Below are 20,349 nucleotides of genomic sequence, written 5' to 3' on the forward strand. Positions count from 1 at the left end.
ATGGAAAGAGCTTAATTGGTGCAATGAGCATTTTATTTTGACAAGTTTAATTCAAGCTAATTTGCTTAGCCAAGCTAATTGGGTTTCTAGATCCAATGGTCAAGCTAATAACTAAGGAATTATTGAAATTGCAAGCAAGTCCTTAGCTTTTACCATTGGAGATGCTCTTATCCAAACGTTATATTAATTAACGGCCACCCTAACCATCACCTTACCCAACACTCTTAATTTTTCCAATTCAAGTATTGTTTTGACTTGGTCAAAATGCTAACCATTATATCAAGCGCTACCACCGAACAACAACAACAACAACAAAGCCTTATCCAAAATTGATTTGGGGTCGGATAACACGAATCGTCATAAGAAATAATCCTGACAAGAAAAAAGGACATATATAACAAGATAACTTTAAAAAAATGTGTAAAATAAATTGGGAAAAACAAAGAGCATCCAAGTAAATTTAAGAAAGCTTTAAATAGAATATCAAGAACAAAATTTATGAAAGTTTTAAAGGAGTAGTCATCGCATTTTATATACACCCAAGTGCACATTGAAATAGGTGCATCCAAAGGTATTTTTAACTCATTTAATATTTTTGAGCAGAAAATACCTCTGGGTGCACCTTGCACCCGGGTGTATATAATTATTTTTTTAAGGAGTGGTGAAAACGTGTGAGTTAAAAAATAATAATAATAATAATAATAATAATGGTTTGAGAAAACTCTATAGCAAAGGAATTCAATTAACTAAACACAAATTGAGTAAATGAATAAAAGTAAATACGTAGTACTAAGATTAAATGAACAAAAGTGTAAATGAGTTTTTGCCTCCACACCCCTTATCCAACACCATGTTTTTCTCAATCCTCAAACACTCATATCATCCTCAAGTCTTAATCACCCTCTACCAAGTTTACTTAGGGGTCCTTTGGTTCAACAAAGAAAAAAAGAATGAGCTTAAAAAAGGGAAATAAGAGAATGAAAACAAAAACCTATATATACATATACTAAGGTTTTTTTTTTTTTTTTTTTTTTTTTTTTTAAATAAGAAAGGGAAAAATGGCCACCATACAGCCACCTCTAGCCTTCTCTTTCCTTCCTTTTCTAGCCACCAAGCTAAGAAGACCCCCATCACCCCTCCTTATAACCCCTTCTCTAGGCCTTCCCCTTGGTTCACCGACAAAAATATCTCCCCTCCTTCAAAACCCCTCCTCTTCCCCTCTAAAAATCCTAGAAATCCCCCCTATTCGAAAAACTATTGATCACCGTACCTCTCCCTCTACCCTCGAAACCTTCAAACACTGGGGATTCAAGTATAGGGTAAGGGCGGTTGACAATTTTACGCATAGGTGACTAGTTTGTAGGGTTTTTCGAAGGAGGGGGGGTTTGAGGGGATGAAATTTTTTTCATTCCCAGGAGGCGTATTCACGATGCTTCGTGCATGCAAAATTTTTTTTAAAGGTGGAACGAACATATAGTTGTTATGTAATAGACATATGGCTGTTTTGTAAAGAACATATAGTTGTTTTATAAAGAAAATCCAGCTTTATGTTCTTTATATATATATATATATCTAAAGAGCATCCGTAATATTAATAAAGAACATAATAATATAAGGTAATAAAAATTATTTTTATTCAGCCACTGCACCATAATCTAAAGACAAAATTCAAAGAACATTTTAAAATAAACAATGAACATAATGATACTTTGGAATTTATACTTGAGGCTGCTAGTTTTAAACCTTGTCTTTCAATCCGAGTTGTTGAGGGGAAGGGCTGAGGGAAGAGATGGTGGCCTGGGGTGGTTGGGCTTTCTGTGAATAAAATAATTTATATCTAGTAAGAATTATTCCAGTTAAAAAAAATGGTGTAAATACGCTCAGTATAAAAAATGTTTAATCGGTAAACATCAAGGAGAAAAAAAAATAGTAAAAAAAACTAATAAGTTTTAATCACTAAAAATAATTTAAGTTTAGTAGGATAAATTAATTTCATCAGCAAATATTATATGAAGAGAACATGGCCTAAGGGCCTGTTCTCTTACGTTGAAATTCAGTTCAGTTCATTTCAGCTCAGTTCAATTCAGTTCAGCTCAGTTCAGTTCACTTCAGTTCAGTTCAGTTCAGCTCAGCTCCTAATTTCCTTCTCTTATAAAATATTCAGTTCAGTTCAGTTCAGTTCAGTTCAGTTCAGCTCAGTTCAGTTCAGTTCAGTTCAGTTCAGCTCAGTTCAGTTCAGTTCAGCTGAGTTCAGTCAATGAGAACAGGCCCTAAGTGGATTCTATTCCAAGATGGTCAGGCACGTAAATAAGTTTCACTTTCAATTTTGATGGGCCAAAAAAATTATCTTGAATGCGTTATTTAATTTTACTTTGATTGGGTGAATTATATAAATTCACCATCTATTCGGTAAGACAATTGATAAGATATTTCCTTTACTACCCTTTTTTTTTAACAAAATCCTTTGCTACCAATTTTATACGAAATATATGTTAATTTAAGTGTTGTACTTAAATATTGTTTATAATCCAAGTGTCATGTGGTGCTCTCATCATTCAATGGGTCTTTTTTTTTTTCATTTATTGAAAGTCAAGGTTTGAAACTGTGGCCTCAAGTACAAATTCCAAAGTATCTTCTTTCATAATAAAGAAGAAAATAAATTAAATAAAATTGAATTTACTCCTGCCATTTGTGCAATAACCCGAGGCATTTCTTAGCGACCAAAAAACTAATTTGTTGCAACAAATTAATTTTACTTTGCGATTTTTGCGCAAATAGATGAATCGGTTATAATTTTATCATGATGTCATGCCTTAAATCCTGTTCTTTTTCTTATTTGCTCATTTATTGTAGCAACAAATCAAAAAATAATAACATCATTGAACATATGTCCATTTATTATTTATAATTTAATTTTTGAGTAGGAAAAAAATAAAGTTGCTTAATTAGAAATATGAGTATTGTTAAATTGTATGAATGGATTCATATGGTGTGCTATGATGAAAAGGTGTAATATGGAAGATAAAAAGCACCCCCTTGTCTTAAAATGATGTTTTTACTTTGACTTTTTATTTTAAAACTTAAAATATCAAAAAATTAAAAAAAAAATAATATTATATGTCACAATGTATTGGGTGAGTCAATTTCACCATAAGTCAAATTCGAAAAAATGACTTATATGTCCAATATGCTATATGAAATTTTCAAAAGTTTAATTTATATGAAATATTTAAATTAAAGACTTTTACTTCCAAGTCGAGATTTAATTAGATTGAATTAAATTTCAAATTTTTTATAAAGTTATTTAAATGGGATGTTCAAAAAAATACGAGGTATAACTTATTATATCTGTCTTATCGTGAGTTTGGACTCACATAATACGTTAGTTGTGTAATATATTGTTATATTTATCTCAATGTTAGTTTTATAATATCATATCATCATTTTTTTTTTTTTTTTGACACATAATTAAAAATATTGATGATCAAAATTATGATTTAAAATATTGCATAATAGAAATGAGAACAATACAATTAAAAGTAGAAAAATCAAAACAAGATAGGAAAAATAAGATACTTTCTCATAAGCTTTAAAGTGCTTACCTAGTCATTTGTAAGATTTTGTATACGTGTATAGTTTTGATGGACTAGGAGCCTTAGGAAGATGACAATTATCATTGAGAATAATTTTATAAGCATTAAATGGCTACTCTATCTATCACATATAAAGATTAGCTGGATTTTTTATCCAAAAGATCATCTTGGATAGATGTACTCCCTCCATTTCATAATATTAGTCTCATATGCAATCAATTACATAAAATAAGAAAACAAATATATTTGGAATCTAACATTAAAGTACAACAGATTTCATAATTAGTTTACCTTATTTAACTTTTTTTTATTTTTCATTAGGAAAGCACAAGTCATAATTGCATAATTTAAAGTAAAAATTTCCCTACTTAGAGTTATGTCATCAATCCACAATCAATTAAAGTAAAAAAAAAATCAAGTCATAAATGAAATATATTCAATATGGGTAAAACTTTTTGAAACGCCCAAAATAGTATATGGGACTAACATTATGAAACGGAGGGAGTATTATTTAATTTACATCAAATAATTACATAATGTAATTAAGCTCCAATTCATCTATTCATTGAACAATATCAATACAGATATCTCCTATTTAATGTATACAATCAAAATTGTTGATATCTTACCTTATTTAGTTATTTACAGATTTATTGATACATTTAAAGATTATAAAATGAGATCTTTATCTATCCAGATAACAAAATCTAAATTAATCTATTACAGTTAATTATATTATTATACTTTCCTATTTTTTGCTTGACACATACAATGTTCTATCCAGTCTATTATAAGCTTCTATACGTGGCGATTTTTTTTATTTTTTTTTTTTGTAAAAAAAAAAAAAAAAAAAAAAAAAAAAAAAAAAAAAAAACAGGATGTGTATCAGTACAAATTTTTACATGATTGCCCAAATCCCTATAAATACATGTTTTCAGAGATTCACTTTTGTCCAAAAATAGAGACACTATTTGTCTCTCAAAGCCTCCATTGACATTTGTCTCATGTTTTGTCAAAAATTCTCATTATCTCCACTTTCTTCCAAAGCTCACTATACGACATAGACTACCTCCTACCGCCACCCTTTCAACCCACATGTTCCTTATTAATCAACCCCTTCTTCTTTTCAAGAGATACATTTGTTAATCCAAGCTTAAATTTTTCTCACAATTTTTTTTTTTTTTTTTTTATTTTTAAAAAAGTACTCAAAATTTCTAGTGATCATCTAGGTGTTTTTCTTTTTCTTCTTTTATAACCAAAAAAAAAAAAATGGTCAAAATGCCTATCCTTTCAGAGGCTTACAAGGATCATCCTGTGAAACAAAATCTTATCGTTCCTCTTGACTTTACATCAGTCAAAAGTGTTCCCGAATCTCATGCATGGGCACGATGTTACGATGATCCAAAAATCAACCCTAGTGACATTGACAAATCGTGGTCTTCAATCTCTGTCCCAGTGATTGATCTCGACGATCCTAATGTTGTAAACCTTATTTTTAAGGCGTGTGAGACTTGGGGTATGTTCCAAGTCACGAATCATGGGATTTCAAAACAAGTACTCGACCAAGTCGAGTCTCAAGCCAAAAATTTATTCAATCTCCCATTCGAGCAAAAGATGAAGGTTGTACGACCCCTCGACGGAGCTACCGGCTACGGATATCCTCGAATCACTCCTTTCTTTAACAAGCTAATGTGGAATGAAGGGTTCACTATCATGGGTGACTCCTTGAATAACGATGCTAAGATACTTTGGCCTAATGATTTCCAAGATTTTTGGTAAGCTTATTATTATTATTAAAATCTATTTTTATAACAATTTTAACATGCATGCACCTTTGCTAATATAAGTTACTAACTACGTTGTTAAATTTTCATGCATGCATGCACTTATTTATTATTATATTAATTATAAATTTATAATATCTATTTCTAGCCACCTGTTGCATACTTGGACAGTCCATATATGTACACTTGGAAAAGACAATATATAATTAATTTCAAGTTTCAATTTTAATGTTTTGTTGTGCATATATTATTATAGTGTAGAAATAATATGACATAGATATTTTATTTTTCAAAGTTTAGATTAATTATGTATCTTGGATATGATGTTACGTCTTACGTAAATACACTACAAGTTAGGCTTTCACCGATTCACAATTTTCACTACATAGGCCGGCTTAGTAATTAAGGCATGCATACTATTGAGTGTGAATTTATTTTTATATGTTTCTCATATTTTATTATTTCTCAAAATAACCTTAACAAATACGAGTATTTATTTATTTTTACTTGTGTTCACACTACTTTATTTCGTATGTTCACATTGAATTTCTCTTTCTTATTCGACCTTAATAAAATTGTTAAGTTACTCCGTAAAATTTATTGGTTATCGAGAACAGAATGAGTTATGTTTTTTGTTACACTCACTTTAAATAAAAGGTAAATCGTCAGCAAAATTAGGATATTTATTAAATGTCATGCACTTAATAAGTTTTGATGATGTGAAAAGGTTGAGCGGGGATAATCTTGATTATTATTTGACATTATTGTTTATTTTTTCCCCTAGTGCTCATATATGGCCTATATAAATAGATACTATGACATAAAAAGTATAATAAGTTTTTTTTTTTTTTTTTTTTTTTTTTTCAATGTATCAATACTTTGGATACACTCCAATCCATTTGTCTTTAAAATATTTTTATTTGAATGATATTTATCTTTAAAAAATAAATAAATAAATTAGATACAAAATACATACAATAATTAATGACAATAATTTTGAAATAGATTAGAAACAATTTAAAGGAGTCCTTCCTAAATATTAAAATTGTCATATTAAGTGTAGAGTCTAATTAACTAGCTTAGTATTTCTACTTTGAATTAATTAGCACGCATGTTGTTAATGATACTATTTATAAATTTTTAATAACAAATTAAAACTTTATTAATGGACCTATTCTTTAAGAGAGATTGTTTTCACACTTTCAATAATTATTAATGGCATTCTCACTTATTTGGGTTTACATTTATACCTCTAGTGTGAGTACTAATAAAAGAAGTGTGAAACCAGGATATTGGATAGTCAAATGTTCTTTTGCATTACAAATTGTTTATATCATTAATTTTTGCTAACAAAACCTTAATAATTGTTTATGTTGTTTTATGTAGTGAAGTGATATCAGAGTACCAAACAAGGATGAAGGACCTCGGTAACAAACTCATGGATCTACTTCTCAAATCACTCAACATACCCGAACCCATTTTAGAAGGAAAAGATCAAGACCCTTGTACTGCATTGCAACTCAACTCATATCCGACATGCCCTGACCCGACCCAAACAATGGGTCTAGCCCAACACACCGACACCTTTCTCTTTACAATCCTCCACCAAAGTGGCAATACAAGTGGGCTCCAAGTACTAAAAGATGGGCTCGGATGGGTCTCGGTTGACCCGCATCCAGGTGCTTTAGTGGTGAATGTGGGAGATCTTTTGCACATAATTTCAAATGCAAGATTCTCAAGTGCAATTCATAGGGCAGTTGTCAACAATGAAAAACAAAGGCTATCCTTTGCATATTTCATCGGCCCTCCTTTAGACTTTGAAGTCTCTCCCTTTTTGGATTATCCAAATTGTGACGGTCCTTATTTCAGGTCTTTGAAGGTGAAGGAATATGTTAGCATTAAGTCTAAGTACCTTGATTTGGCACTCTCCATTGTTAAGAAAAGTGGCTAATTAGTATAAATTAGAGTAAAAGACATGTTTAAGTTTTCCTTCCTTGGTTTTATTTGGAATTACAATTAAAGGGTTGGAAAACCTAAATTTGTACTTTGGTAAAGTAAATGAGTATGCCATTGCGTCTTGTCAAAAAAAAATATATAAATAAATAAATAAATAAAAATTGAGTATGCCATTGATTATCCTTACATTACTTGTTTAATTATATTATTATATGTTCTAATAATTTATGCTTATCCAATGTGTTGAAACCATGCTCAAAAAATGATTTTTGTAGTTTATCCCCCGCAATCATAAAATCTTGAATCATTTACTAATTTCTTCGTCTCTAAATGTTGTTCCTAATTTGACTTATTTTCGTAAGCACTAGGAACAATATTTAGTAGGTACATGTTTTAATTACTTTGACAAAAATAAAATAAAAATAAAATAAAATAAAAACGTAAAAATTAAACTAAAACAAAAGGGAAAAAAAAATCAGAAACAACATAACAGAAACACGTCTACGGCAATAATGAAATTACCAACATAAACGTAATATTTGACACAAAATGGGACATAAGTTAGACCTATATTGGCTTGTTATTTAACTTGTGAAAATAAGTACTCAATATTTTGGAAATAAAAGAAAATTTGACTAGTAATGTAGGAATAACTTAAATTCATCATACAACACAGTCAACATTAATCCAACTAATAAAATATCATATAAAAAAGAAAGAAAGAAAAGAAAAAAAGGATCTGATACCAAGCAGACAATCAATTACTCCGTAATGATTTTATGGTTTTAAAGCAAACAAACAAGTTATATTAGAAACAAAAGATGAGATTATTATATACTTCGTATATAAAAAGGAGGCCTTGTACTGTACACAAACAAATCAACTAAATAAGGTTAGGTTGTAGTCTTGAAAGAAGACGGACCTAATATTTTTGTATCTCTTAAATAATCAGGCCGGCTATTCAAAAAAAAAAAGTAAAAAAAAAAAAAAAAAAAAAACAGACCAGCTAAATTGGGTTGAATATTCCAATCATTCCAAGTAAGCCAAAGATGAAGCCACTATCAAGCTTGCGTCTCATCAATGCATCTTCACCAAATTATATCCTTTCATCTCCAGTAGACTGACTCAGCGTTTCAACCTATTCAATAGCTTTCAAAATTTAAATGATGGGACAAATAACGAATCAGACTCACATAGCTCTTTGATCTTCTGTCAAACTTATTACTACAAACATATGATCTTGCAGTCGTATTTCCAACAGCCATTCATGTTCTATCGAAATCAGGCACACAAGATACTTAGCATAAGGATGTCGCTTGTCTTTTGGTCTGCCAACTACCTGAGCTGAGTACAAAAAAGAAAACATTACATAATGGATGAGCTAACAAGAAAAGATCAAAGTTTTAGTCATGAAAAACTTTCATTACGATGCTTAAATTTGTTTCCAAATGCTCAAAATAACAATGACAGTTACAACAAAGCATCAACCCGCCTTTTCAGGCTTTGGCCAGTCCATGTGCACCTTACACTCAAAGCATTTCTGGCTAATGGAGAGGTTGTTGCCAAAGAATTCACAAGAAAATATCAGATATAAGAATGAATGTTGTTTCTTCATGTCAACTTAAGTGCCTATATCGGATCCTCAATATTACAACATGAGTATGTACACTTGACACTTCATTTTGAACCAAAAATATAAAATCTACATAACATAGCCAAATCTGAGAAATGGACTCATACTCATATTTGATACCGGTATCCAAATTCGATTTACAAAGAAAATTCACACGGAAAGAATAATTCAACTGGATTAAAGATTTTATTTTATTTTTTTAAAGTGAAAAGCATATATGAGAATAAGTTCAACATCGATCTTCAGTAACTATAACAAACAAGGCTCTCCCAAATCCCAAGTAGGATTACCAACAGAAACTAAATTCAGAAAATGGCTTGACTATGTGTTATGTTTTAAAAATAAACATAATCAACATGGTGATTTTTTTTTTTTTTTTTTTTTTGAAGACAATTAATTCTAGAGGAAATAATTATAAGCTCGCATCACCCTTGCCAATGATTGGAAGCATCAAGATTCAAGAATTTATGACAATGACACAATGTGCAGGATTGTCAGTGGTGTGGTTCTGTAGTCTAGTGACAGGCAAGGGAAATGCATTTGAACTCTGAACCTTTGTGAACTATCTACAACAAGAAATACATGATCGTGGTGGCTGTACTATTTACAAATTACAACTTCTACTTTTGGAGACATGACACAAGTCCCAATCACAATGAAGCATAAATTCCAACTTTCCAGCATTATTCAAGGATGCAGTAATTTATGACAAAAGCACAATCAGCACTGTGACCCTAGAGAATTCCAACAAAAGGAGAGAATATGACCGGAGAGAATATAGTAAGAACACTGAACAGGGAACTGTTTATTGTTCTGTCTTTGTCCTCATATAAAGACAAACAAAAAATATATAGCAAGTATAATACAAAGTGGAATTTTCAAGGAGTAATCGTGCTTATCCAAAATTAGCTCAACTTTTTCTTCATTCATAATCCACATTACATCAAAACTAACACTAATAGATAGCAAGTGCTACATGCACACACAAAATGAAACCATGTAGTAGCTCAAATCAAAGAAACAAATGTATCAAATGTGAAATGGACAATGCAAAAACTGTGGGAGAAGTTGAGAAATACAACAAATTATTGCAGATTGGAAATTTTATTTGTATACTGGCCTTGACACCAACAACAACAAAACCTCAATCCCAATATTAATTGGGGTGATGGGGTCAGCTAACATGAATCGTTATTAAAAAAAAAAAATTCACCCGCAAATCATAGAACAAAAGAAGGAAACTGATAAAATGAAAATAGGCAAAAGAGAATATAAAGTGAAATTGGCGAAAGTTTGTACACATGTCTTGATAAATTCAAAAATAAAAGTATAAATAAATATATAATGAGACATTTACCTTGCTTCTGGAATGCAAATTATAAAATTTCAACACAAAGAGGAAGTTTGGCCCCCTTGCTTTTCATGTAGAGCAAATTCCATCTTGAGCCTCTCATTCTTTCTACATTCTTCCTGAGGAAAAGGAAACAAATAGCCCAGAGCATTAAAAATAGCCAGACAGAGTACAAGCCTACATGTATTACAGTAACATAGTGATCACCTAGTTTCTTATTCTCTTAGCTAACAACAGCATAAGCATTCATTACAAACCGTTTGTTTTCAGTAATGTGACACAAAACTTTTGAAGCTGTAGAAGTTGTAGGATGCACTGTGTCAGGCTGGGAACATATGCTTTTTCCCCCCAACATACAAAAAGTTATCATCAAAATTATTCCCGGCAATTTTTTACTTAGAAGGTTTTTACTAAAGCTGGGAAGACCAACATGAACACGCCTGAGCGTTGAATGTTCAGTCAAATCAAGAAAAAGAATTCAAGATACTTCACAAAGATTACAATAAAAATCACAATAATAAGAAGACAGATTTCTATCCAGGGAAAAGAAGACAAACTCAGAAAGCCAACAATCTACTAAATTTCCAAATTTGTTGTCATCTCTATAATTGCATAGAAACATGACAATAAGATCACACTGATAAACAGATAGTCATCCATCTAATTATCCAGGAAATAGACAAATTATGAAGCCAACAAAAGAGAAGTCATAATTCTAATTCATTTTGTCTTTTCTTAAGAAGTAAAAGGACTGCTAAATTGGAAGTAGTGAAGAAGGCCTCTGAAGAAGATAGGAAAAAAGAGAAAAAAACAAGGCTTATCAATCTAAAATGTACCAAACTTACATGTTGGATAAGTATTAAGTAGTCCTTCCTGAATGACACCAAAGCTAAGTCTACATTCCCTCAATATATCCAATTTCCTACTTTCCTTCACCCCCCCTCCCCCCGGCGGGATCTGACACGTCCAGCAGAGGGAAGCAATGTTTCATATTATTTGCAACAAAAGGTTATTATTTGTGAGATATAAAAAATTCCTTCATTGCAAATAATAAGAAACGGGGGTAGTAGTTAAGTTATACCAAGCGGGTGTTTATTGTACTTTTTTTATTTGTTCTTTGTTAAGTTCTACTAAATGATGTCTAGAAGGTAAATTATTCAATAAAACCAAAATAAATTAGATAAAGACATTTAAAATGATTAAGTACATAAAACGTATAAATAGAAAGTCAAATTCACCTATCAAATACCTAAAACATTATTATATAATACGGAGTGGGGGCAAACACTAGTAACCAGGTTATTTATGCTATGTCCAGTTCAACTTAATTAAGCAAATATTAATTTCAAAAATGGTAAGGTCAAATCAGACCAGATCAGAGCTAATCAGCTAATTTTTTCGTTCGCATTTACTTATCTTAAGGATCTATAATTCTATACTCAGGGGGAAAAAAATTACATATTTGAAAAGAACATATTAATACGAAACTGATGACATCTCATTTGAAGATTTTATATCTTAAGCAATTAGGTGAATTAGTGTACAAATAAGGCTGAGCTTGGTCAACACCAAACATAGCCTTAGTTTCCATTTTCAAGATGGAGTTAGAAAAAAGAAAATTTAGGTATAAACATAGGCCTAAGGATGTGTAATGAAGGGGGAGTGTAACAAGAGGTTCTTTAGTTAACTAGTATCTTAAGTTGTTTGCTTATTGCTTAAATCTTCCTCAGCCGGCTACAGATCACCTGATTTGTATATACATTTTTTATTTTAGGCCTAGCTCTAAGTCTCTCACCTTCAATAGCCCATATGACATATGACACATATTGATTACTCCAAAATACAACTATGAACTCTTCAAGCAATAGATTCCCCTGTGATTGACCCAAATGAGTAGGAAACAGACGTTCATCAATTCCCATAAACAAAATAGAAAATACACGAGAGAATAAGTATATCTTACCTGAAAATCCTTTAAGAGGACAGAACAATGGCGTTGATCCACAATGGCTGCACTGTATTGCTCCCTAAGGGTATCAAGAGTTTTTTGCTCCACTTGTAGTCCAAATTGCACCTTCTCAAGCTTCTAAAGAATGAACCAGGAAATGTGGCCATATGTCAAGAAAACAGAGTCAGCCTGTTAAGTACTGTATACTAAACTTGTGACAACCAGGAACAGATAAATTCAGTAGTTCCTGGCTAGAAATTTAGCAGTGATAACAAATATACTTAAAGTCCCATGACATCCTTGGGGAGTTATAGTCATCAGTTCCCCAATGCACATAAAGTAGGCCAAACAATTTCATGACAAGATTCAGAAGTTGATTTGTATCATCATTCATCCAAAATCATTTACTAATAAACTTGAGGTAGCATTCATGGACCCAAGTAACCCAGCACTTGATTTGGGTCAGCCACCAGTACGAGTCTACGTTCGAAGGCAAAACAAGACCAAGGGGACAAGAGTATAAACAGCAGAATAGCCAAATCAGCAAAGGAACAGAACAAAGGTGATTAATGATGCACTTGTGGGAGGGGTGACTGAATCTCTGAGCATGTGATACTTTTTGTCAGCAGAAGACAAATGTAACTAAGAGTAGGTTTAAAACTTGTAATAGAGCTTGAGTATAAAAAGGCAGAAGTAGTAGAATAGCAGTTATCCAGAAATTGAGAGAAAACACTTGTTGAGAGAGTTGTAGCCTAAAGCTACTAAGTGAGAGTTGAGACTGTAAGAGTAATAGCCTAGAGCTATTTATCCTTGTAAACATTTCGCCATTATCAATCAATTAATCAAGCTTCCTACTCCAATATTAGCCTAAATTCTGTCTTATTAATACTTCCCAGAGGTACTCTATAACATATTATCTAATTAACATAGATAAGAGACCAGTGAAAGACCCAAATTACCTGCTGAATTCCCTTCATAATAGCTTCCATTGAATCAATGAGTTTTGTACGGCCAGCAGGGTCCCCTATCGCATCTGCAAACTTTGATGCAATTGTTAAAATATGCAAATATTCAGTAAATCTGCCACAACACATAATTTCTCTGTTTTCTTATTTTTCCTTGCAACAATATAACCTATGCAGTATTTACATATTCACCTCGATTTATACTTTCATGATACCAGATCCTTATAATTTTTATTTGATTAGAGGCTAGATCTATACTCTCATGATATTAAATCTTTATAGTTTCTACTTATTGATATTGAAAGACATTAGTGATTGAAATAATGCATTGGCAAGCATGAAATTAGATGTGTTGCAAGTAAAAAAACACAGAGGAAGTATCAAGGTACTCTAGAGAATATTCTTAACTTCCCAAGCAGTCAAGCATGAATGAAGACCGCCATCCAACATTTTATGATCATCAAAGTTAAACATTATGTTAGATACAGTAGTATATTAAGATTCATGACCATAGCAAGCTTGGAACAAATCAGTATACAAGAATGAAGCAACCTACAGTAACAGAGACATGAAATATTCTCAATAATCACCTCTTTTACACATTAGTCTTTCAACTTCCCCTTTATCATATGTTAATCTACCCTAAAGTCAGGATATGGAAGGAGGTTAATTCATATTTGACCCAATCCAAGGGAAAAAAAACTATACCTAAATCCAAACCACGTAATTGACATAACTAGTCCAAATCCAAATTCGATTTAGGGACTAAAGGTTGTTCATTAAACCACCACGTGAGGTTCTGCCTTTTTTTTTTTTTAAGAATTCATAAAAAGAGAACTTTCTAGTTTCTTTACTTTCTCATCTCCCTTCTCTGTATCATAGTATGTTATAGCATCATTGCTCACCATACTGCAGCAATAAACTAGAATAACAATGCATAACTGATATTCTGTGAAGTAGCTCCCTAAATAAGGGACTGGGCATAGCAATTAAAGCAAAGTTAGAAACCCCTGCTACCTAAATATTCTTTAGCTTAAGCCAACCCCCCCCCCCCCCCCCCCCCCAAAAAAAAAAAAAAAAAAAAAAAACAAACAAAAATATGCATTTTAAAGGGTCAACCTCACCCCTACAAAGTCCACCCCACACATTGAGTTAAAGCCTTTGACATACACTAACGGAAGCATCATGTAGATCGCCAAGCAATCCATAACAAATGGATTCTACAGTAGCACCTGCATGATTATATGCATAATTGCATAACATCCACATTTCATACTCACAGTGTAAGGATTGCTTGCTCAAAAGAAAAAGTTAAACCAAGTTAGCGTAGGGAATAAGCATTGATGGTCAATAATTAGAATATTAATCACTTTGTGAGGTCTTAACTAAAGCGAAAACATTGAAAAAACAAGTTTATTTTTCATTCCTAATAACCATCATATAAACACTTAGTAATACAAGTAGTACAAGAAGGATACTAAAGTAGGGAAAAGGCATAGTGAAATATTTGTGGAGCTTATTTAATACTTACTTGTGAATCTACTGAATTCAGTAAAGATGTCTCCTTCAGCATCAAGTCCTTTATCTCAAGAAGAGCATTATAGGTTTCATAATACTTACGAGTTTGACAAAATCTATCCTACACTTAAAAAAAGAACCAAAAAGTTATTCAAACTTTGGATTGCTAAGATAAAAAGTAAAAACAAAGAGCAACAGAAGATCAAAAAAAAACCTGCATGTGAACATTCAATTCTGAAAAGCGGCGTTCGTACCTGCAGTCAGTAGTATTCAGTATGTAGTCAAAAAAATAGCAAAGAAAAATAGCATTTTTCAAAGCCTTTAGTGCCATGAGAAACAGAATTCAACAGTCATTTATGCATCTAGTCAGCAAGAAACTCTCTGCCCCCCTAAATGTATTAGAGCAAGCAAAGTTACCTAAATAACTACAATATATATATATATATATATATATATATATATATATATATATATATATATATATATATATATATATATATAAATATATATATGACCAGGATTCATTGGGAAGACTTAAGAACTTAAAGAATGGAGACTGGAGAGCATACTGAACAAGTTCAGCTTCGATTGGAAGTTCATCAAGCTGCCTCTTCAAAGAGACCAATTCCCTCAACTTAATAGAAAGTTCCTGGCACGATATATAGATTAATACATTTTGTATACAGAATGAAAGAAATTAATACAACAGATCAAACAAATAGGAATACAAAGAAAGCTTTGCAATAAAAAGATTAATATGACACACTGGATGAAGAGTTCACTTTCAAATGCAATTCATCCCACATTATTTTGATAAGAAGAGAAATAACTTATAGAGTGCAATGGTATCCATTTAAGCAGCATGTAACTTCTTCATTTCTAATCGTTTTTAGATTCATAATCAATATTTGAAAGCTTATTGAACAAACTTTACGTACATGAAGAGGAGATAAATCATGGAAATTATGAACACTGCAAGCTTGGAAATTGAAACTTTGCGTAAAAAGAGACCATCTAAATTTCAATTCTAAGCTTGATTTTGGACATTTGGGCTTGGTAATCAATGCCTTGTCTAACCTGATAAGCATCTATGACTTTCTACTTCAATTGTGGGCTGAATGTAACCCACTTCTAAAGATTTAAATTAAGCATTGGGCTTAGAAATCAATCTCAACCCTAAAATTTAAGGTTCATTACACACTGTAATGGGGCTACAAAAATTCTAGACATGTATCTACACCTGGCCATCTAATGCATCCTATAAAATGTTCATTGGCAAAAAAAACCATTACCATCCACAAAAGGATATTTGCAACAGAAAATTGGTCAAAACATTAAGCAAAATCTGGTGCATAAATACAACAGAATAAAAAAGGAATACATTCATCCATTAAAATATGATTAGATTATCCAGACAAAATGCAAATCCTATTCTTTAAACAGTTTGAAGTTAAAGTCGACAACAACAACAACAACAACAACAAAGACTTAGTCTCAAAATAATTTGGGTCGGCTAACATGAATTGTCATAAGGAATCGTACACCCTACACTAGCATACTGTTTTTTAAAGTTTAACTTAACTATAAACACCCTACACTACAATACTATTCTTTAACATCTAACTCAACAGCTCAACTATAAACACTCAACACTACAATACATTTTTTAAAGTTTAACTTGACTTTAAACACTGACTATACAGTATACACTACCATCCATATCCAAGACCATCAGAATGGCTTAATCTTACCTTTTTTGCATATTCTAACTTCTTAGATAAGTCAGAAATAGAACATTCAAGAAAATCATGTGGATCATTATCACCATTGCCATTCCTCAAATCTTCCTGCAATTGAGTGATCTCAGAATTGCAGTCAGACTGAAACTCATTTTCTTGCCTCTCCCGAGCCTGATTACATAAAAGAAAACGACAATCCATTTGAAAAGTAAAAAAATAAAAAATAAAAAATTGCACAAAATCATTCAAAAAAAATCATAAATAAACCAAACTAGTTGCATTGAGCTAAACAACTGAGAAAATCAAAAGGCAGCCTAGATGCTGAGACATCTATGGTAGAAAAATACAAACATATAATACCTCTTTCTTTCCCTATAGGGAGGAGGGATTGAACAGCCATGGCTATATGGGATTCCCTCTTAGAGTTCTTTCTCCATAGCTTATTTTTGCTTAATTTAACTTATTTTTGTAGGACTTTTGCTTAGCATAGCTTATTTTTTTCTCCAACTTAACTTATAACATAACTTATTCTTGATAAACTTAGCTTACTATTGCTGAAATTAACCTTTTTTTATAAAGCTAATGAGAACAAAGCCTTCATAGATGAGAAATGCAGAATCAAATCCATACAACATCCTAGAATCATAGCCAATAAGTACCTTAATTACTAATTTGCCACAAGATCAAATGAACTTTAACAATGTACCTTAGATTTCATCAGCAAGGAAACCAATTTTTGCACCTTACTACCAATACCAGTCTCCTCAATTTTTTCTTTTAGAAGTTGCAACTCTGTCAAGACATAAGCCCTTCTCTCATTCTGTAAGCAGAGAACGCAAAACTTAAAGGAATACTCACTTCAACTAGGCATTAGACACAAGCCATTTATTACTTCAGAGAGTTCAGACGAAGATGTATAGCATCGAAATTTTGGAATAATTATTGTTGCTCAGCGACAAACAAAATATGCCACCTATAATCACAAAATATAAAAGTAAAAAAGCCAAATGAGGAGTTGTTAAGAGTTGGTCTCATTCCCTCAACTCAATTTGCTTTTACTATAATCCTATTCAAGATACTCAACTGTATAGAAGTTATTCTATGAATCCAAAACAATTTAAAACATTCTTAATACCAACTACGAAGAATCATAATATTCTAGAAAGAGTAAAAATTGTATGATAGGTACTTCATATAGATCCCAATCCAAATCTGAATTAAGAAATACACGTTTTGACTTTCGACACTATTTAACATTTGTGGTTTATTGATATGATATGAAAATAAATAATCATGTGGGATCATGTTGATCAGTTTCAATATGTACTTAACCAAATTCAATTTTTAGTAATTTAAACAATAGCATAACAAAAGATGTTTTTGATTAAATTTTCGCATAAACAATCGTGATAAAAGAAACATGTCAACTAATTTGGAACGGAGGAAATCATGCTATTCAATTAGACCAACACCTCATTCCTAAGAGTCAAAGATTTCAATTTATAAGGAATTACATTTTGAAGTACATGGATACAGGCACAAAGGAATTCATACAATAAAGAGAAATAAATCCACATCACTGATATATACTATTGCCAAAAGCTTTCAGCCAAATGGTGGAAATTCTAAACCCTATGAGTGATAGTTGTGCCTTCAACACATCAAAAAAAGGTCAATTATGCATTAAAAGAACATTCAAAGAAAAGCAGCCAAGACTAGAGGAAACATTACAGTAACCACTACCGCCTGTTGAAAGAATTTTTCTATTTTAATTAAGGGCAGATCTATAAACAACAAGATACTTGCACCCCCTTATCCCAGGCAGAGAGGTTGACTGTTTCCAAAAGACAAGTCCAAACTAGCAGTGTCAATAAGTAGCAATAATTAGGCATGGGTACTTCCAACATTTATGAAATACTTTTAAATTTCTTGAAAATGTCGGCAGATAATTCATATCTTGATTAAATTACATTTATGGAACTCCAATTGACCAACTAATTAAAGAAGCTCGATAGATAACAAGGAATATTGTAATTGGGAAGTGGAAGCAATAACCACACTCTAATAAGACCTCATAATTGCTATCATGCTGATGTGTCTTGACAGTCCATTGCGCAGCAGGATTGATGCCAGCATAGTCACTATCGTCAACCTGAGTAGCCTTGGGAGACCCCATCAACTTAAAAATAGAGCTACAGCAGTCAAATACATTAGCATTTATAAGAAAAGAGCATTTTTGTACCATTACAATAACTGCAAAAAAAAAGTACTTGAGAGACTTGCTCTTAGACTGCCAACATAACAAATAGTTGTAAGGAACTAAGGATTATGCGAAAAATTGGGAGTGATATTTTGTATTGACCCTTTTCACGGTGATAACCTCAACTTATCGACTTATCCCTATGATTCTATAAAGCTGGAGAAGAATTGAGCGATTAGCAACACATTATCGACTTATCCCTATGATTCAATTCAACGAAATCGCTCAATATTATTATTCATAATTTCAGGAATCAAGACCAATAATTCAATATTCCACCTTAGAGGAACCCTAAATTCACTGTACTGACGAATAAATTAATGATTAACACTATATTGTCAAATTAATATTCAATCATTTAATACAAAGAGATTTTACCTCATAAGCTGCTTCAATGGAGAATTCAGAGTAGCTTCAATGGAGGAGAGAGGAAGGGAGGGTACTAGTACACTTGATATCTTAGATGTTTCATTAGTTAATGGTATTTTCTTAAAATAATAATAATAACTTTTCGTATTATTTACAGTGATTTCCCAAAATAATGTAAAAAGATAAACTAATTCTTTATATAAATTAGTTTTAAAACTATTTTTCACAAGGGTAATGTTATACATAGCCATATATAAGCATTAAAAATTTACCAATTGGTTGTTGGTGTAGTGGTGATTGGGACTACACTTGGTAGGGAGGACTCGTGTTCGATCCCCCGCAACAACAATCGGGAGGGGACTGGAACCTAACCACCCAGAAGTGATCCCCGAATCCGGATTAGCCCAAAGTCCCATGCTCACCCCTAGTAATTAGAGGTTCTATGCATAGAACAGTTGATTTAAAACCGCCTAATGGCATTAGAGGTTCTACGCATGGAACCTCTAATGGTATTAGCGGTTCAATATATAGAACCGCCAACATTGTTAGCGGTTTTATACTACCAAATTCCAAACCTATAAATGATGTAGATGGTATTGTGGAAATTAGTTTTTAAACCGACTTATATAAGGATTTAATTTGTATTTTAGCATTATTTAGCAAAAACGCTAATTTAATAAAATTAGTTTCAGTAAAATTAATTTCTTAACATTTCTTAAAAATAATTTTAGCATAATAAACCATTAATATTGTGGAAGCTCAGTAATTAAAATAATTATCGTTATTAATTAAATATTGATTCTGTTCACTTTCACTTATTCCAGGTTAAATAAGTCCAATTAAGTTTATGTAGGCTCAATTAAAAAAAATATGTCTTGGTAAGGGTTACCTAAGTTCAAATTACAAATTAAAATAAGTTTTAATAAATTATATATTGAGGTAAGTTCATATAAGAATAAGATCATATAAGTAAAATGAGGTGAATTGAACACACCCTAGATTAATGGGTTCCTTTTTTTTTAACTTTGTACAATCATACGAACCTATGAAAGATTTTTTTTTAAAAGTATTGTATAGTACAAGTTATTGAGTGTATTTAAAAGTTACATGTTAAATTTCAATCAAATGGAAAATTCAATAAAATTCATATGTAAAAATTATATTTTGGTTGTTATTTCTCTCACATGGACTTAAAGGTTGTACATGTGATTTTATTATCAATCATTCTACATA

At 31.5% G+C, this 20,349-nt stretch overlaps 2 protein-coding genes across 2 annotated transcripts; one reads left to right on the forward strand and one right to left on the reverse strand.

Annotated features, from left to right (window-relative positions):
- Positions 1–4,871: 4,871 nt before the first annotated feature.
- LOC145642571 (gibberellin 3-beta-dioxygenase 1-like) lies at positions 4,872–7,328 on the forward strand. Its single transcript, XM_081693772.1, has 2 exons — positions 4,872–5,368; positions 6,764–7,328. Exons 1-2 carry the CDS (start codon positions 4,872–4,874, stop codon positions 7,326–7,328), a joined length of 1,062 nt encoding a protein of 353 aa, XP_081549898.1.
- A 732-nt stretch (positions 7,329–8,060) lies between these two features.
- On the reverse strand, positions 8,061–19,253 carry LOC145641554 (uncharacterized). The gene is made up of 11 exons (XM_081692395.1): positions 19,126–19,253; positions 18,559–18,679; positions 17,194–17,307; positions 16,500–16,658; positions 15,318–15,397; positions 14,963–15,002; positions 14,762–14,869; positions 13,225–13,305; positions 12,281–12,403; positions 10,324–10,436; positions 8,061–8,677 (listed from the first exon to the last, which is right to left on the reverse strand). Exons 1-10 carry the CDS (start codon positions 19,128–19,130, stop codon positions 10,353–10,355), a joined length of 915 nt encoding a protein of 304 aa, XP_081548521.1. The 5' UTR covers positions 19,131–19,253; the 3' UTR covers positions 8,061–8,677; positions 10,324–10,352.
- Between the last annotated feature and the right edge of the window lie 1,096 nt (positions 19,254–20,349).

This window comes from Chenopodium album, chromosome 8 (genome assembly GCF_948465745.1).
Source record: "Chenopodium album chromosome 8, dcCheAlbu1.1, whole genome shotgun sequence".
Lineage (NCBI taxonomy): Eukaryota > Viridiplantae > Streptophyta > Magnoliopsida > Caryophyllales > Amaranthaceae > Chenopodium > Chenopodium album.